Source organism: Mustela putorius, unplaced genomic scaffold, assembly GCF_011764305.1.
Source record: "Mustela putorius furo isolate JIRA1106 unplaced genomic scaffold, ASM1176430v1.1 tig00003859_pilon_pilon_pilon, whole genome shotgun sequence".
Classification (NCBI taxonomy): domain Eukaryota; kingdom Metazoa; phylum Chordata; class Mammalia; order Carnivora; family Mustelidae; genus Mustela; species Mustela putorius.
The window spans coordinates 1,214,522-1,230,654 of NW_025422011.1; the positions used below are offsets into that span (position 1 = coordinate 1,214,522).

The 16,133-nt window shown below is 54.6% G+C and overlaps 1 protein-coding gene and 1 long non-coding RNA gene across 3 annotated transcripts in view; one reads left to right on the forward strand and one right to left on the reverse strand.

Annotated features, from left to right (window-relative positions):
* The window catches only part of CREB3L1 (cAMP responsive element binding protein 3 like 1), a 34,871-nt gene that overhangs the window by 12,695 nt on the left and 6,043 nt on the right, over window positions 1-16,133 (reverse strand). For both annotated transcript variants that reach the window (XM_045065962.1, XM_004763149.3), the window contains exons 2-3: window positions 2,961-3,189; window positions 379-563 (exon numbers count right to left, since the gene is read on the reverse strand). In XM_045065962.1, coding sequence (XP_044921897.1) covers window positions 379-563; window positions 2,961-3,189 — 414 coding nt within the window. The remainder of the gene's footprint in view (window positions 1-378; window positions 564-2,960; window positions 3,190-16,133) is intronic.
* Window positions 7,808-14,090, forward strand: LOC106006889. The gene is made up of 5 exons (XR_001181212.2): window positions 7,808-7,891; window positions 8,465-8,537; window positions 9,576-9,691; window positions 11,094-11,151; window positions 13,633-14,090. It is a non-coding gene; the product is annotated as an uncharacterized LOC106006889 (long non-coding RNA).

Consider the following 16,133-nt stretch of genomic DNA (forward strand, 5'->3'; position numbering starts at 1 on the left):
TCATTTTGGTCTTTCTTTTTTAAAAATCCCAACACTTTTGAGAGAGTTATATGACCTGGGCTTTCTCCATCCCTGAGGCCCTGGACCAGGCCCCTGGTGCTCAGCCCTGCCCAGGTCCCTGTCAGCTGCCTTCTGCATACAGCGAGGGGCCCCAGCTTCCTCCGAGGGTGCTACAGCTTGTTCCCATTCTAGGACGGGGAAGGGGCAGCCCAAGGGGTCGGCAGAGGCCTGGTGCAAGAGTTCTGACCCTCAGGTTGCTCCCAGTTCACACAGCCCCAGGCTACGCAAGGCTTCCGAGGCCTCTTCCCACAGAGGCCCACCCCCACCCCCAACCCCGGTGTCCCTCCCTCAGCCCCTGGGAACAGTCCTCAGGCTCACCTGGTGGGGGATGGGCAGCCTGGACAGGGGGCTGAGGCCCAGCAGCGGGGGGGCGGCCATGGCGGCTGCAGCGGCCATGGCCGAGGAGGCAGCCAGAGGGTCCACGGGCAGCTCCGGGCTCTGCTCCTGCTTCACCATGACGGAGCACAGTTTGTGTCCCAGCACCCATGCTCCATGTTCCACGTCTGGGGAAGGGGGCAGGACCAGGCTCAGGGGACTCCCTGAGCAGAGGGCTCTGCTGCCCTCCTCCCCCTAGGAGCTGCTCTAGACTGCGCTGAGGAGAGAGACTAGGGTACAGGCAAGCAAGGGCAGAATGGGGCACTTGTGAGGTAGGCTGGGGCCAGAAAGGTTGGGGAGGTGGGTGGGCATCTATTTTACTCAGCAGCTCACAGAGCAGGCATGGACAACAGATCTGGACCCCTCTTGACTGGCTGTGTGACCTTAGGTAAGTTGCTTAACCTCTCTGAGCCTTAGCTTCTTCATCTGTAGATGTGCCCGGCAAGAAGGAAATGCTCAGTAAATGCTAGCTATTGTTAATAGAATGACTGCTATTCAGTGAACATTTGCTGAGCACTGTGCTAGGCTTTCAGGACCTTGTGAGAGTCGCCAGCAGTTTAGAGCAGCTGGAATGCAAAGGGAAGGGGAAGGTGGGCCCACAGAGGCCAGCAGGGGTAGTGCAGCCTTGGAGGCTGGGCTCACAGCTGTGACTTTGTCCTAAAGGTAATGGAGCTGGGGGGGGGAAGCACCGAAGGGTTTAAGCATGCTCAGATTTGTAATGTCAAAAAAAAAATCATGCTGTGTGCATATGGAGAAGGGCCTGACTGCAGGCAAGATGGAGGCAAAGAGACTCGAAAGAGGCTGATGACATAGTCCAGCAAGAGAAGATGAAGCCTGAGCAAAGGAAGGGACAGTGGGATGGAGGGGAAGGGACATACTGGAGACAAGTTTAGGGAGAATCCACAGGACCTGCTGATGGGCTGGGGGGGTAGTGAGGAGGTGGGGGTGGTGAGGAGGTAGGGGTGGGGAGGGCATGTGGGTGGTGAGGTGTGATGTGCAGGTTTCCTAGGGGACATCCACTTCCTGCCCTCTTAGTGGAGCTCCTGGCCTCACCTGGGCCACAGGGCTGGCAGGCATCACCCCTTTTCCTGAGTAGTGCCTATAGTCCTGCACTCCAAGTCAGCCCTGTGAGCCCCCGGCAGTGGTGACATGAGGTGGGGGTCTGGGGAGCCGGGATGCAAGGGAAGGACCAGGGTACTCTGGCCTTTGGGGCCTGCTGTGGGTAGAGAGAGGGGGTCAGTGGTGCCTGGTCCTACCTCAGAGATGAGGCCCCACCCTGCTGGGAGCCTGAGTGCCCCAGCTCTGGGCCACAGCCTGCCCCAGGGCTCCAGGAACACCCACAATCTTCCCAAATTACAGGGCCAGCTGTCCGGCCTCCGGGAAGCTACCCCTGCAAAGGGCCCACAGACAAATTGCTCTAAAAATAGACTTGGGGTGGCCAGCCTGGGCTGGCCTAGTGGGGGTGGATGGAGAACCTGCCATGGGAGGAGGTCCACCCCACACGCTGCCCCTCCCCAGGGTGGGGTCTGAGGACCTGCTGATGCGATTTCCAGAAGCTTCCCGGAGAGGCCAGGGCATGCAGGGATGCTAAGACCTCTGTAGCCCCAGCCCTTAAGCCATCTGAACCCCAGGCGGTGTCCCTGCCCCCACAGAGGTGAGCAGGGTAGGGATGCAGAGTCCCATCTCTGCCCCTGGGGGGATCTCAAAGACCCTCAGAAGCAGCACACACTTCTTGAGCTGAGTGAGACTCTCAGGCCTCACTACTTCTGAATTCTTTTATCCCTCCCGATATTCCTATGCGGCAGGCATTATTATTCTTCCCATTTAATAGATGAGAATATTAAGAAACTCATTCAAGACCACTGTCCTCAGAAGAGAAAGCGGAATTAAAAACACTGGTCCCTGGGCCAGCCGCTAAAGTATTAACAAGACTTTAACACTCACAGTGAAAATAGCCAATAATTCTTTTTATATATTATGCACTGGGCACTCAACTGGGTATTTTATGTACAGATTTAAAAATCCTGGCCAGAATTCCTATGACACATTTATTATCTTCATTTTATAACTGAGAAAACAGGCCCAGGGAGATAAAGCAACTTGCTCAAGATCACATGGCTGCTGGGAGAAGCATCCGAATGCACAGTGGAACCAGATTGGTCCACACCCTGTACCCCGTGCACAGGCCCTTGAGGCTGGAGGATGCCATGGTGGCAAGGGTGGGGGGCTTGCTTGCTCCCATGTCCCTACCAAGCATTTTACCGTGTGTGTGAACATGGTAAAATTCTCCTGAAGAACTTTCCTGAAGCCTCATTTTTCTGGGGGGGTGGGGGGTGGGGGAGGAAGCTTTCAAGGGAGCAGAGAAGGGCACTGCAGGCTGAGATGCCCAGGGGCTTCCCGGAGGAGTCACCCACAAACACCTCTCAGAGGAGTGCGGCCCCCTGCCTTCTTGTTCTCTCTCATATCAAATCCTCCTGGGGGTCCTGGGGTCTGGGCTGTCCCTGGGTTCTGCTACCCTTTCTTACCTTGGGTGGTGTCCTCCATCTTGATGGGCACGAGGGGGCTCTGAGGTGCCGAGTCACCGCTCAGGGAGTAGCTGTGCTCAGCCTGGATGCCTGGGGTGGGGGAGTCCAGTTCCATGTCCAGTAGAGGGCTCTTCTCGTCCAGCACGGGATCATCAAAGAAACTGCTGAACAGGTCGTTGGAGAAGTCCTCCATGTTTTCTGCAAAGTGGTCCAGGTGCTCCGGGAAGTGCTGGGGAAGGAGGAGGGGGAGGGGGCAGTCAGCTTTGCTTGAAATGGGGGCACACATGCTGTTGTAGTGGGGCTCCCAAACCTGCCACCACTGCCACTGTCACTGCAACCTCCCCATTATTCTTCCTGCCATCAGTAACGCCACCACCCTCCCCACTACCCAAGTACCCAGGACAACTATTATGGGTTCTGTCATGACCATCACCGCTGTCACCACTACCTCTCCCTCCACCCCCGCTTGCCATCTCCTGCCTCACTGTCATTATCCTTAAGGAGAGGGCGCAGTAGCATCCCTGGACCAGGTGACAGGATACCAGGCTCTCAGTTCTGGCTCCGGGACCTTGGTTCAGTCACTCAGACTGATTCTCCATCCACCCTACTTCATGGGAAGACTAAATAAAGAGGGTGTGTCTACACCAGCAAGTCTGCATCCCAGAGATGTGTTGGTGTCTTTGGTATCTTTCACTGGAGTGCAAGGTGGGGGATTATCAAGGCTTCTCCTCCCCTCATTAGCACAGTCCACATCTGTCCTTATGCCTCCAGACTCTGCTCTTCCAGACGTACTTTATGCCAGGAGATTAGGCTCCAAAGCCATGTTATATGGGTTCGAATCCTGGCCTGGATACTTGTGGCTATGACTCAGTGTTGATGAAACTGTGGCTCAGGGACTCATGAACGGGTTGTGAAATCAATCTAGTAGGTCACAACCAGGATTTAAGAAAAAATAAAACAGAAAGAAGAGTAGAAAATACCAGACTGCACTTCATGTAGGGAGCTAAAATACCTGGTGAGGTTCTTGTCCCAGTTGTGTGTGTGTGTGTGTGTGTAATGAAGTAAAATACATTTCTTAGAAATGAAAAAGATCTCATCTCTGAGATCTTGGGTAAGTTAACTAATGTCTCTTTGCTTCATTTCCTCTTTCGTATGGTGAGGATGATAACAGATTCTGTCAGAATTGTTGTGACGATGGCCCTGAGTACATAATAAGTACTCAACAAACATTACCTCTTATTATTAATAAAACACCCTGTGCCTGGTATGTAGTAGGTGCTTATTTTTTTCTCTCTTAAAGAATTATAAACATGCAAGGAAACACTACTGCTGTTCATTATTTACTGACTGAGTACATTTGCTGGTGGGGTGAAAGAGGCGGTGGGAGGGGGATTGCTTCAGGTCCTGGAGTCCAGCCTGGTGAGGGGTTAATGACTGGCTTCTGTGGTGGTGGCTTGAGGTCTGGATCCATTGGCCCTTTGTGGCATGGAATACTCAAAGCCTGCCCCAGTCCTGAAGGGGTGAACAGAGAAGCCCTCTGAGAATAAGCTTGAGAATATTTCACTTCTCTGTGCCTCAGTTTCCCTATCTGCAAAGGGGAAATAATAGTGCCTACATCATAATGTTGTCATGAAGAGCAAATATTTGTGAGGTGCTTAATATTCACCTTATAGGATTATGAGGGTAAAATGAGTAAAGTACGTATACCCCTTACACACAGAACACACACACATTAATGCACGTAGCAGAATGGTGCCTAGTGTGTAGTGACTACTCAGTGGTTGGTAGCCATTATTAGTATGAAAATAGCAGCTGCCAAAAGCCAGTCTGAGCCTGAGCTGAGCTGAAGAATGATCAAAGAATCAAGGACAAAATAAATGCAGAAACCCATCAACGCAGGTTCTCTCTCCCCTTCTCCCAGTTTGCCAGGACTTATCATCTACTCTCCATTTTTACCATGATTTTAACCTTCCAAAGTGCTTTCATATGCATGATTTTAGTTAATCCTCATAATCACCCAATGGGATAAGGAAGTTGCATATCTGCATTTGACAGAGAGGGAAACTGAGGCCCAGGGAAGCCAAGTACAACAGGAAGTGTCCACAATCCCTCATTGTCCAGTCCTTCCCCAACTGTAGCAGACATTGCTCTGTTCACAAATTGCCTGTTTGCCAGCCTGAAAATTCCCTGAGACGGAGTCTGTATCTCGTTCATCTGCTGGATCCCAGCACCTGGCCGGTGGGAACTGCTGGTGGAGGGATATGGCCTTGAACCCCAGAAGGCAATGCCATCAGTATGTCAATTGATCATCAGCGCCTGGCGTGAGGCAGTACGAGGAGATACTAGTAGTAAACACATCTCTGAGAATAACTGATCCCGCACTAAGACCATTTACAAGGTACTCCCCCCCACCCCAGCCCCAGCCCGCCCCAGGACAGTGACTATGCGAGCTAGACCCTCTGCAGGACTGGGCCAGCCCAGCTGGGGGCGCTTTGCCCCTGCCCTTTCTCTCGGGGTCTCTCAGAGGCATGGTGTGGGGTACAGTGGGAGGGGGTGGTCAGGAAGGGAGGGCAATGAGTCAGCCGCTAAGGTATTCCTCCAGCAGCTGCTTCTCAGGAGATAAGGGTTTGCCAAGCCTTTTCCTGGGGCCTGGGAGAGGAGAAATGCTTCCTTCAGTCTGGGCTGGGGGTCCCTGAAGGCCTTAACTCCAGGCAGATGAAACAGGCCCTTCTCAGAGACCCCTTTCAGGGTGCCCGCAGATCCTGCTCAGGGAGCTCAGCTGGCCCCGTTTTGTGAGCAGCCCCCACCTGCTGGAAACAGCAGCCACGGCCCAGCAAGATGGAGCTTCCAGAGGGTGGGAGCCAAGTGTAAGGGGAGGGCGGCCAAGGGGCAGACAGGGTGTGGGGGGGAGGGGGAGGACATTCAGAAAACACATCCTCTTTGCGCAGGGCTTCCTTGTGTGCTGGTCGCACCACCGGCGGTCATGGTGGGCATGTCTCATTACCTCGAGGCCAATCTCCTACTCAAGGGAACATACCAGAAGGGACTCCCTTCGGAGAACTTTGTAGCCTTGTTTCTACCTGGTGCCTGACTTTTCAAAGCAGCCCAGTTATGGCTGGTTTGTATCATCACATTAGAGACAGAAGGTACCGGAGAAAACCGACGGTCCTCACTCCCCACTCCCATCCCATTTCCTAATGAAGAAACTGAGGTCCAGAGAGGGAAGGCCACCTACCCAGGGTAACACAGTGAGTTGGTCGTGGTGAGGGAGGGGTTCTCTGCAGCTCCAAGGCTGCACAGGAATGGGAATCACCTTCTCCTTGTCCTCGCACTTCTTCCACGGTACCCACCCTCCCCCAACCTTGCCACTCCGGGGATCTCGGGCCTCCTCAGCTCCAGCATGCCCGCGTTTCACCTAAACCCCCAACCACACCCAGCGCTACCCCCAGTTCGCACGCTAAAAGCTGATATTTCTTCAAGACTATCCGAAGGAAATTATTCGGGGTGGGGGGAGAGGGGGTGTTAAATCTGTAAATGGCAGGGGGTCATGGGGGGTGTTAAATCTGTAAATGGCAGGTGGTCATGGGTCAACGTTCAGAGGGGGATAGGGTTCTATGGGGGTGGTGAGCGTTCTGGGGTGCCTTGCCAGGCAACCGGGATGGGAAGCCAGAGAAGGAAATATTATGATTTGTTTCCCTCCTCGTTAAAGACTTTTTCCTACAGTCCTGCCAATATAAGCTCCTTCTCGGAGGCCAGGCGCAGTTAGCCCCGGCTTCCCTCTCTCTCTCTGTCGGAGAAGTCTCGGACTGTCCTGCTTGCATCTCCGCGCACACCACTCCCGGCGACACCCGCAGCGGTAGCCGGGTCTCAGCCGCCTGCCCTTTGAATGTAAAGAAACACGGGGTCCCGCCAGTCACAAGTCGCCCGCCAGAGGTTAACGCCCGCGCGCTGTGGGACCGCCCGGCGCCGGAGTCCGGCCTGCTTATTGGTGGGTCCAGCGGAGCTCCTGGCCAATGGGAGGAGGCTGCGGAAAGCCGGCGGCGGGGAGCGAGCGAAGGAGGATTCCGCGCTTCGCAGACCGCCGGGGCGTGGGAAGGGCCTGGAGCGCCAGGTCCGACCGCGCGTGCTTCTCTGCGCTTGGGGCAGAGGCGCTGACGGCCCCTGCGAGCTTCAGGAGGCCGGCAGCCCCACGCAGTCCCAAGACCCTTATAAGTGGCACGACCCCCCAGCAGGAGGGGGGAAGTGGAAAGGGAGGGTCTCGCCAGACGTCCCCGGCTCGCAGGGGAGGTCGAGCCGCAATTCTTAAGTCCCTGCACGGCTCTTCCAGCTCAGCTCCCTCCGTCCGTCTTCGAGCAGCCCTACCACTGGGCGCACTGACGGGGCGGCGGGTCCTTGGCCTTGCGGGGAGTGGGAACGCTCTTGGGGCGGTAACAGGACCAACTGTAGCTCCTCTCAGTACCCCTCCTGTAATTTCTTCACTGGGGTCAAGGCAGAGAGGGGAAAGCTCCGGGAGTCCAGCGGTCTGCCCAGACGGTGTGCGGGAGAAGGTTCTTGCCCCATCCTGGGGCAGCCTCAGAGCGCCCCCTTCCCTCCGCCCCTAGACCCACGGCTCATGCACCCGGGTCCCTGACTTCTGCCTCTCCCCTCGCCCGCGCTGATTCCGTCGGTGCTTGGGGGAAGGAGGGAGGAGACCAGAGTGGGTCCAGCCTGAGCTGTGGGATAAGGAGTGGGGGGGAATCCCGAGCCCGGACATTCCTTCCGAGAGTTAGCTCTGGGGAGAGATGGGAGGAGAGTCCTCTCACATTTCCCCCTTCCCTCCCCCGCAGGCACCCCCCCCCCCACCATACTGACCCATACATTCCGGGACGGTTACTTGCCTCGTGGTCACTAGAAAATCGACCCCATTTCAAGCTGAAGGGCCACCAGTCTGAGTCAGTGCTGTGCCCTGAGTGTGTATGTGTGTGTGTGTGTGTGTGTGTATGTGGTGGGGAGAGGGGTAGGCTCAAGAAAGACCAGGGAGGGACTTAGGGGAGAGGAGGTGGGCCCCGGGTATCTGGTTGTCAGGCCCTCCCAGTCCTTAAGCATCACCATCCGGGCATTTGGGGGCCCCTTCCCAGAGCCAGAATCAAAGGTCCTCCCGTGAAGGGGAAAAGACCCTGGACCCAGACTTGGGATTCCCCAGTTCAAGATCCAGCTGTGCTCCAGGGCAGACCTGGGCAGGGGCAGGTGATATCTCCTTGACAGGCCTCAGTTTCCCCTATCTGTTATACACCATGTTCCTACTGAGGCAGGGGTGGTAGACAGAAAAAGCGTGAGGCGAACAAGTCTTCAGAGATTGGGCTCTTTTCCTCTGTCCTGGCCTCCCTGGGGACTGGGAAGGGGTGGAGCCAGTTCTCCAGTCCCTGGAGCTGGTCCCTGAGTCTTCCTGGCAAAGGCATGGGGGTTAAGGAGGGGGACACATTGTTCCAACCTCCAACCTCACTCTCATCCCCCGTTCCCCACAGGCCCAGGGAAGGCGGCTGCTGAGGTTTCATATTTTCCCCCTACCGAACTATTCACCACAGAGCCCAAGTCCAAGTAAGCAGAAAAGCTTCTCTGTGTGTGTATGTGTGTGCATACATGTGCATGTGCTCTACCGACGTGGGCTGTGAGGTTCCTTCTTACACAGGGAAACACCACTTTTCTGATACCACACAACGGAAGATCCGCATCCTTGGACACATCCCACATCCAGCCTGGCACACACACACTCAGGGGTTCCCCGAGGCTGACACCGGCAGGCACCAACACAGCCCCATCAAGGACACACTCCCCAGGGGTGATCAGACGGACACACATTCTCCTGTAGACACGCACATGCGCGCAGCCACCCCCGAGATGGTCAGGCACGGCCCCGCACCCTCTCACTTGAACACACACAACATGTCACACCACCACAGAACTAGAGGCTGACTGCGCCAACCCACACGCCTGAGTCATATGACCCCCAGCGAGGCAGCATTGGGAGTCCCAGGCTCGCCTGGGGCTGGGACAGTGAGGGCTGGGACTGGAGGAGGGCATGCCACAGGGATTGAGCCTTTCCGTGCTTGTGCTGGAGAGAGGAAGGGAGAGCCCACCATTGGCTGCTTCCCGCACACACAGCAGGGTCTGGGGAGAGCGTGTGTTCTCATTCTCCCCTATAGCCCCCTGCTGGTGTGGCTCTCTGCTCCCCTCCCCTGACACAGGTAACCCTTCCCTGGCCAGGCCACAGACCCCTCAGGAAAGCAGAGAGAGCTGGCCTGCAGGTTCCTGGCCAGCCCCTGGCACCTTCCAACCAGGCGGCCCATGTGCTGTGGCCCAGCCCTGGGGTTAGTGCCAGGTACTGTCTGGGCAGGAGGAAGCGGTGGCAGCAAGTGCCGCCGCCCAGGGCTGGGATTAGCTGTGACTGGCACCACTGAGGGCGCAGCAGCCCACGGTCTGGCTGCTGGAGATGTTGGTCCGTACGCGGTGGCCAGAGGATCCCTGTGGAACAGCTCAGGACACTGGAGACTCAGTGCCAGTGCTGGCACTGGGGGCCTCTGGAGAATAAGGACATCTAATCACATCCATTTATTCATGACTTATATATTCCTTCAGGATTTACTAAGCACCTACTATGTGCCCAGGCCTGTGTATATACAGATGAACAAAGTCCAGCTCCTGCTCACAAAAGACTTTCTGACTAGCAGTATGAATACACCCCACTGAGGAAGGTAAGTCTCAGGCTTGAACTCTGATCAGTCTCCAGAACATTCTCTACCTTCCATTAAGAGGTACCTCCTAACACAATATGACTATGTGACTTTCCTCCTCGGTATCTATCGATGGCTTCTTACTGGCTTTAGGATAGTTTCCTAGTGTCTTAGTATAGCTTGAGATGATCCAGCCACATCGCCTCTATGTCTGCTGTGACCAGTTCTCATGTGTGTCTCTGAAGCCCAGCGCTGGTCCCAGCACATGCTAGGTGCTCAGCTGTTTGCTGAGTGACTGCCTGATGGACTGAACGAATGGGTGAATGAAGGAATGTGCCAGTGAGTTAATGGACTGAGGCCTTTCTTCTGCAGCTGAGCCTCCAGGAATGACTGGCCTGAATTCCGTTTCCATGCCAGCTTACTCCCGCTGCAGGCAGAGTTTCCATGCTCCTGGCTTCCTTCCCTCAGCTCCTCCCTAGTGGGGCCTGTGGTACCCAGGTGGTTCTTTCCCAAGGCCCTATTGTTCTTAAGCCCCAGACAGACCAGTTCTCAGGGACCAGAGTCCCCTGTTTGGTGCTGTAGGAGCTGCCCTCAGGGTTTGACTAGGCCCGAGAGTGTCAACAGAGCCCCGTGGCCACCCAGCCAAGCTGCTCTCCCGGCCCCTGGCCAGCTGGAAGGCCCTTCTCAGTTGGAGCCTGCCACCCGGCTCTGGCTGGAACTCCCTTGGCCTCTTCCCTCTCTCCAGTGCACTCAGCGTTCGGCCCCTGGCTTCCTCAGCTGTCCCGGCCTGTCTGAGTTGTCCTCAGGTTTTATTTTTGGAAGACGCTGCATTCTCTCTCCTTATTTACTCCTTGCCTTCAGGGAAGGTGCGGGACCCCTGGGTTCGGCTGGGGATCGGGCTCTGGCTCTAGCCTCGAGGGTTTGGGCCTCTCTGGGACTCCAAGGGAGGGGAGCTCCAAAGACTCCCGACCCATCAGATGCTTCAAAGCCAGCTGCCTCTGTTCTCCTTCCCCCACCCAGTGTGTGACTAATGCCTGCCCCTGCCCTTCTTGAAGAGCCCCACGATCGCCAAAAAAAATCATCACCATTTTTGAGCTAAAAAGAATTCTGGCATCGTTAGGTCCGTCCCCTCTTATTCACAGAGGCAGTGGAGTTCAATGGTTAAGAGCAAGGGAGGCAGACCGATCCAGTTCTAATTCTGGCTGTTACTTACTGTGTAGCCTTGGGCAACTTTCTTAACCTCTCTGGGCCCCAGTCCCAGCTCTAAACTAGGGGTACTGATCTCTAACTACTAGGGTGCCACGAGGCTTCAATAAATGATGACATTTGTAAAGTTTGGGACACAATGCAGGATGTGTGGAAGGGTCTCACTGACACGGAGCTGCTGCTGCTGTTGTTATTATTATTATTATTATTATTACAGAGAAAAGAATGGAGAGCCAAGGAAGACAGTGGAGTTGCTCAGCATCACACAGCTTGAGGTAAGCAGCCATTTCCAGAGCCTTTCCTCTGTATCTCCCTTCCAAGGAGAAGAGAGGGCCTGGCATCAGCCTCCGAGAGGAATCTCCTGGAGTCCGTTGCACAGGCAAACCCCTGGGCCTTTGGTGTGGGGCTCCTACCGCCATGCCCAGGCCCTCCTCTGGGGCAGGCGTTTCCTCCGGGGCCTCAGCAGCCTCATTCTTGCTCAATGAGGGTGAGGGGTCTGGCGAGGAGACCCCAACACTCAGCCCCAAGGTGGACCTCAGGCCAGTGGGACTCAGAGAGGAGGGGGAGTGCTGGGTCCTGACATCACAGAGCAAAGAAGCTGGAGCCACAGCCATGCGGGCCAGCTGGGGCCCTTCCAGCGCGTCCAGATGTCTCAGGAATGTGCTGAGCTGGGAACTACCTCGCTCCTTCCCTCACCACCCCCAACCCCTCATCCCCTCATATGCTTTGCTCAAGCTCTGTCTCGGCCCCACCCCCTCTACCCTCTCTCTTTCATCTCTCTCCGGGAGGGCCTCCTGTCAGTGGTCCCTCTGGTGCCTTGCCACAGTCTAGCTCCCTCTCAGACCTCTGAAGAGGTCACGGAAGGCAGGAGCCCTTCCCCTTCTGCAGACCCCATGGGCTGACCATGTGGGGTGGGGGGAGATGGGAGCCTGAGCTAACTGGGAGGGGAAAGTTCTGAGCAGATAGTGCATGCCAGATCCCAAATGTGGAACTGATTTGCAGCTCTGGGAGAGGAAGGGGTGAAGGCCGTGGGGCAGCAGAGGGCAGGGCTGGGCCTCTTCTCCGGGAGGATGATGAAAGGGGCTCTGGGCATCTTGTCTTAGCTGATGGCTGGGAGGGCCAAGGAGGTGAGGGTGCCAGACTGGGATGGCCTCAGAAGGAGGGCTCAGATCCTTCTAGACCCCCAGCGCCCTACATGTCCCTGTAGGGCTGAGAGTGGAGGGTCCTGAGCTGTTGGAGGGGTGGAGGAACCCTTTAGGGCCCGGGGCCGGGCCAGGAGGAAGGACATGGTTCAGGCTGGAGCTCTGGGCCCTGCAGCGCGAATTCTGTTTCCTTGCAAGGGTGGAGTTGCCTTGGGCCTCTCCAGGTCAGCCTGGCCCAAGGGCTGCAGATGAAAGAGCCTGATGAGAACTGGTACTCCAGCCCAGTGTGAGAGTCACATCAGGGCACAGGGTGGAAGTCAGAGAAGAGAAGGGACCTGGGCTTGGCTACAGCCTCAGGCTGCTCCGGACTCCAGACACAATCCTCTCACCCTTTGGTGAGGGTCCCTCAGCATCCAGACAGGCTGACAGAAGATTCCTAATGGACCCTAAACTCCTAGCACTGATACAGTTCAGAGTCACTGGGACCACCACTTTGTCCGGCTCAGAACTATCTTTGGCTCCCTCCTCCCTACTGAAAAACTCCTATCTCCTAAGCATGGCATCGAAGCTCTGTTATTCATGTGTCTCAACTCAGCACTGTAGTTGGAGACCCTCCTCCTTCTCTTCCCTCTATCCTAGTTGGATGACCACTCCCAGCTCCTTGAAACTGCTTTGAGCTTCAGTGCCCCAGGGCCTTTGCTTATACCATTCCTAGTGTCTGGAATACCTTTGCACTTTATTTCCTTATTCCAACTCCTATCATCCCCTAAGGCCCAATTAAAATGCCACTTCCACTAAGAAGCCCTCCTTGGTCACCCACCGTACCTCCTGATGCCCCTCTTGAACCGCTACAGCACTTATAGATTGTTGAGTCACTGGTTAGTATCATGTCCTGAACTCTAAGTAGGCACAATGGGACCCATCTCTCCTTCTGAACTCATACCTCCTTGAGGGTAGGATGCAGGATGGAGTTCATCCTTGAACTCTCTATTGGGCCTCACTCAGGGCCTAGCATATAGTATGCCTAATAATGAAAACAATAATAATAATAATAATAATAATAATAATAATAATAGCAGCTAATATCTATGTCCCTGGCACTGTTGTAGCTCCTTCCATGTAGTATCTCATTTAATTTTCAGAAGATAAGGTAGTATCCTCATTTAAAGTTGAGAAAACTGAGGCACAGAGAAGTTAAGTAGTTTCCCCAGGTTCATTCAATTAGCAAGAGACTGAATCAGGATTTGAACCCAAGCTCTGATTGCAGAGTTCGTGCTCTTAAACAAACATGACAATGCTGGTTGTTCAAGGAATCGTTGATTTTCTGCTGCCCTGTCCCAACTCCAAGTACAAAGCCAGGTACAAACTATGCCCCCAAATTCCATGCACTGGGTCCTCACTTGGGGTCCCAATGTAGTTCATCCCTGGCTAAGCCCAGAAAGAGCTTTGCAAAGGGGGTCTGGCATCTTCTGTCTTTACTCAAAAGAGCCCTCCAGCTCCCAAGAGGTCAGACAGATAAGGGAAATAAAATTCCTACAACCAGGGCTCACCACAGGGATGGAGAAGGTGGGACCTTCCTCTGAGGACTAACCAATGCTGGGACCTCCCTTTCAGGTCATGACAACAACAATCAGAATAAAATCAGTGGCAACAACTACAATTTATGGAGGCCTTACTATGTGCCAGGCGCTGTGCTAGGCCTTATCTAACAGAATCCTCCGAAGAACCCCATGGCCTATGGTCATACTTAATGGATGAAGAAAATCAGCTGGGAGAGGTTCCAGCAGCTGCCCAAGTTCACAGAGATGACAAATGGTGAAAGCCAAGATTTGCTCCCAGGTCTGAGCCATTAAAGGAGATCATTCACGGCCACCCACCCCATCTCAGGATGGCTCAGGACCCCTGTGTTTTTGAGGTATTAGCTATCTGACCTGTGGGCTTGCTGTCTGGTCAGGTTGGGTCTGGGAGTAGGTACCAGGTCCCAGGACATTCCTGTTCAGAATCTGCCCAGAATGGAGTGGACTCAGGGTCCCTAGAACACCTCTCCCCCAAACTCAGGCAGCTTTGAGAGACCCAGATACTCAGAGCTGGGCTCAGTTCTTTTTTTTTTTTTTTTAAGATTTTTATTTATTTATTTGATAGACAGAGATCACAAGTAGGCAGAGAGGCAGGCAGAGAGAGAGGGGGAAGTAGGCTCCCCGCTGAGCAGAGAGCCCGATGTGGGGCTCGATCCCAGGACCCTGAGATCATGACCTGAGCTGAAGGCAGAGGCTTAAACCACTGAGCCACCCAGGCGCCCCTGGGCTCAGTTCTTTAACAGGGGTAGTGAGTACACTCATATCTATTTTATTATCCTTTACAATTCATATGCATGCCTTACCTATATTCTTTTATGACAGAAAAGGCTACTATGGTAAAGTGAAAGGTAGATGTGGAATTTAGGTTAATAATCACTATGTCCATAAAAAATAAAGTCCACTTTAACAAAAGGTATCATTAAAGCTGGAAGTGTGGAAGTGTCCTTTCTTCCACTGTCTGTTCATCTACCCATCTATCCATCCATCACCTCTCCCCACTCCTTCCTTGCTTTCCTTCCATCCATCCATCCATCCATCCATCCATCCATCCATCCAATAAATAAGCATTTCCTCAGCACTCAGTCCCTATAGCTATAACTGGGCAACAGATAAAAATAATAGTCTGGGGACACCTGGGTGGCTCAGTTGGTTAAGCCGCTGCCTTCGGCTCAGGTCATGATCCCAGCGTCCTGGGATCGAGTCCCACATCGGGCTCCTTGCTCGGCGGGGAGCCTGCTTCTCCCTCTGCCTCTAGCCTGCCACTCTGTCTGCCTGTGCTTGTGCTCTGTATCTCTCTCTCTAACAAATAAATAAAAATCTTAAAAAAAAAAAAATCGTCTGATGTTCCTGCTCTCAAAGAACTCTCTATCTAGTTCAGCAATGATGCAGCCAGGGCCCAGAGAGGGGAAGTGATTTGTCCAAGGTCACACAGTGAGTTTAGGAGAGGTGAGGATGGCCCAGGCAGAGGGGCACGCTTGGGAAAGGGCTTGGGCCTCCCCGCCTCTGAAGCAGTTCCCCTCAGTGACTGCTTTAAAACCTCCTCCCGGCTCTCCAGGAGGGCCTGAAGAGCCTGCCTTACTCCTCTGCTGCTTTCATTTTTGTTTTTCTTTTGGAAGGGGAAAAGGGGGACAGCTGCTGCTGTCCAGCTGTTCTACTGGACCACACAGCCCAGCCCAGATGTGTCAGCCTCTCTGGGATGGGTGAAATGGCTCCTGGGCCAAGAACCAAGGGCCAAGGGCCAAGGAAGCTGCGGTGAGGGCTCTGTCCCAGGAGACTTGGGAGAGGAGGCATGGCGAAGTCGGCAGCAGGGAAGCCCATAATTGCCCCAGTTGTCAAGCTGACTTTGCTAGTGACATGGTATGTCCAGGTCATGGAGATCAGACTCTCTGACATTCCAAGGAAATTGATCCCTTGGACATATTTTCTGTGATAGTCAGAGTTCTAGACCATCTCTTGTGCCTCCCAGCCTCTTCTGAACCAGACACCCCCACCCTTACCTTCTTCTTGCCCATCCTGGTCAAGGGTCCTGCTACTTATTCTGACTTCCCCTCGTCTGCTTGAGGGGGTTACACAGTGTTCCAGCCAGAGCAATGCTCATGGTCTTGACTTCACTCCACCCAAATCTTCCTCCTCCATCCTGCCCCCTGGAGCGCAGAGACTTCCAGAAGAACAGCTTGTTCTCCAGCATCTGGAGCTGGTTTCTTGAGGGAGGTTCAGGGGCAAGCCAGGTCCCAGAGAGGGTGCTCCAGGAGGGCCTCTGGACCAGGATTTGCAGGAGGCACATGGTATGGGGCGGGGAAGACACAAGGTGGGGCTGTCCTTTGTCCTCTCCTGGCACAGCAGGCAGGCCAGCCAGACATAAATAGATCCTCCTGGGGAGTCCTGGGAGCTACAGAGAGCAAAGGTCCTAGTTCCCAGGTGGCCCGGGGAGCAGCATGCCCAAGCGAATCTGAGGACAGGGCATGGGATGGGTTGTGGGGCCTCTGCTTGGCTCTCACTGGCCAGGCGAGCTGCTGGCACTGCCCCTAATGCTCCAGG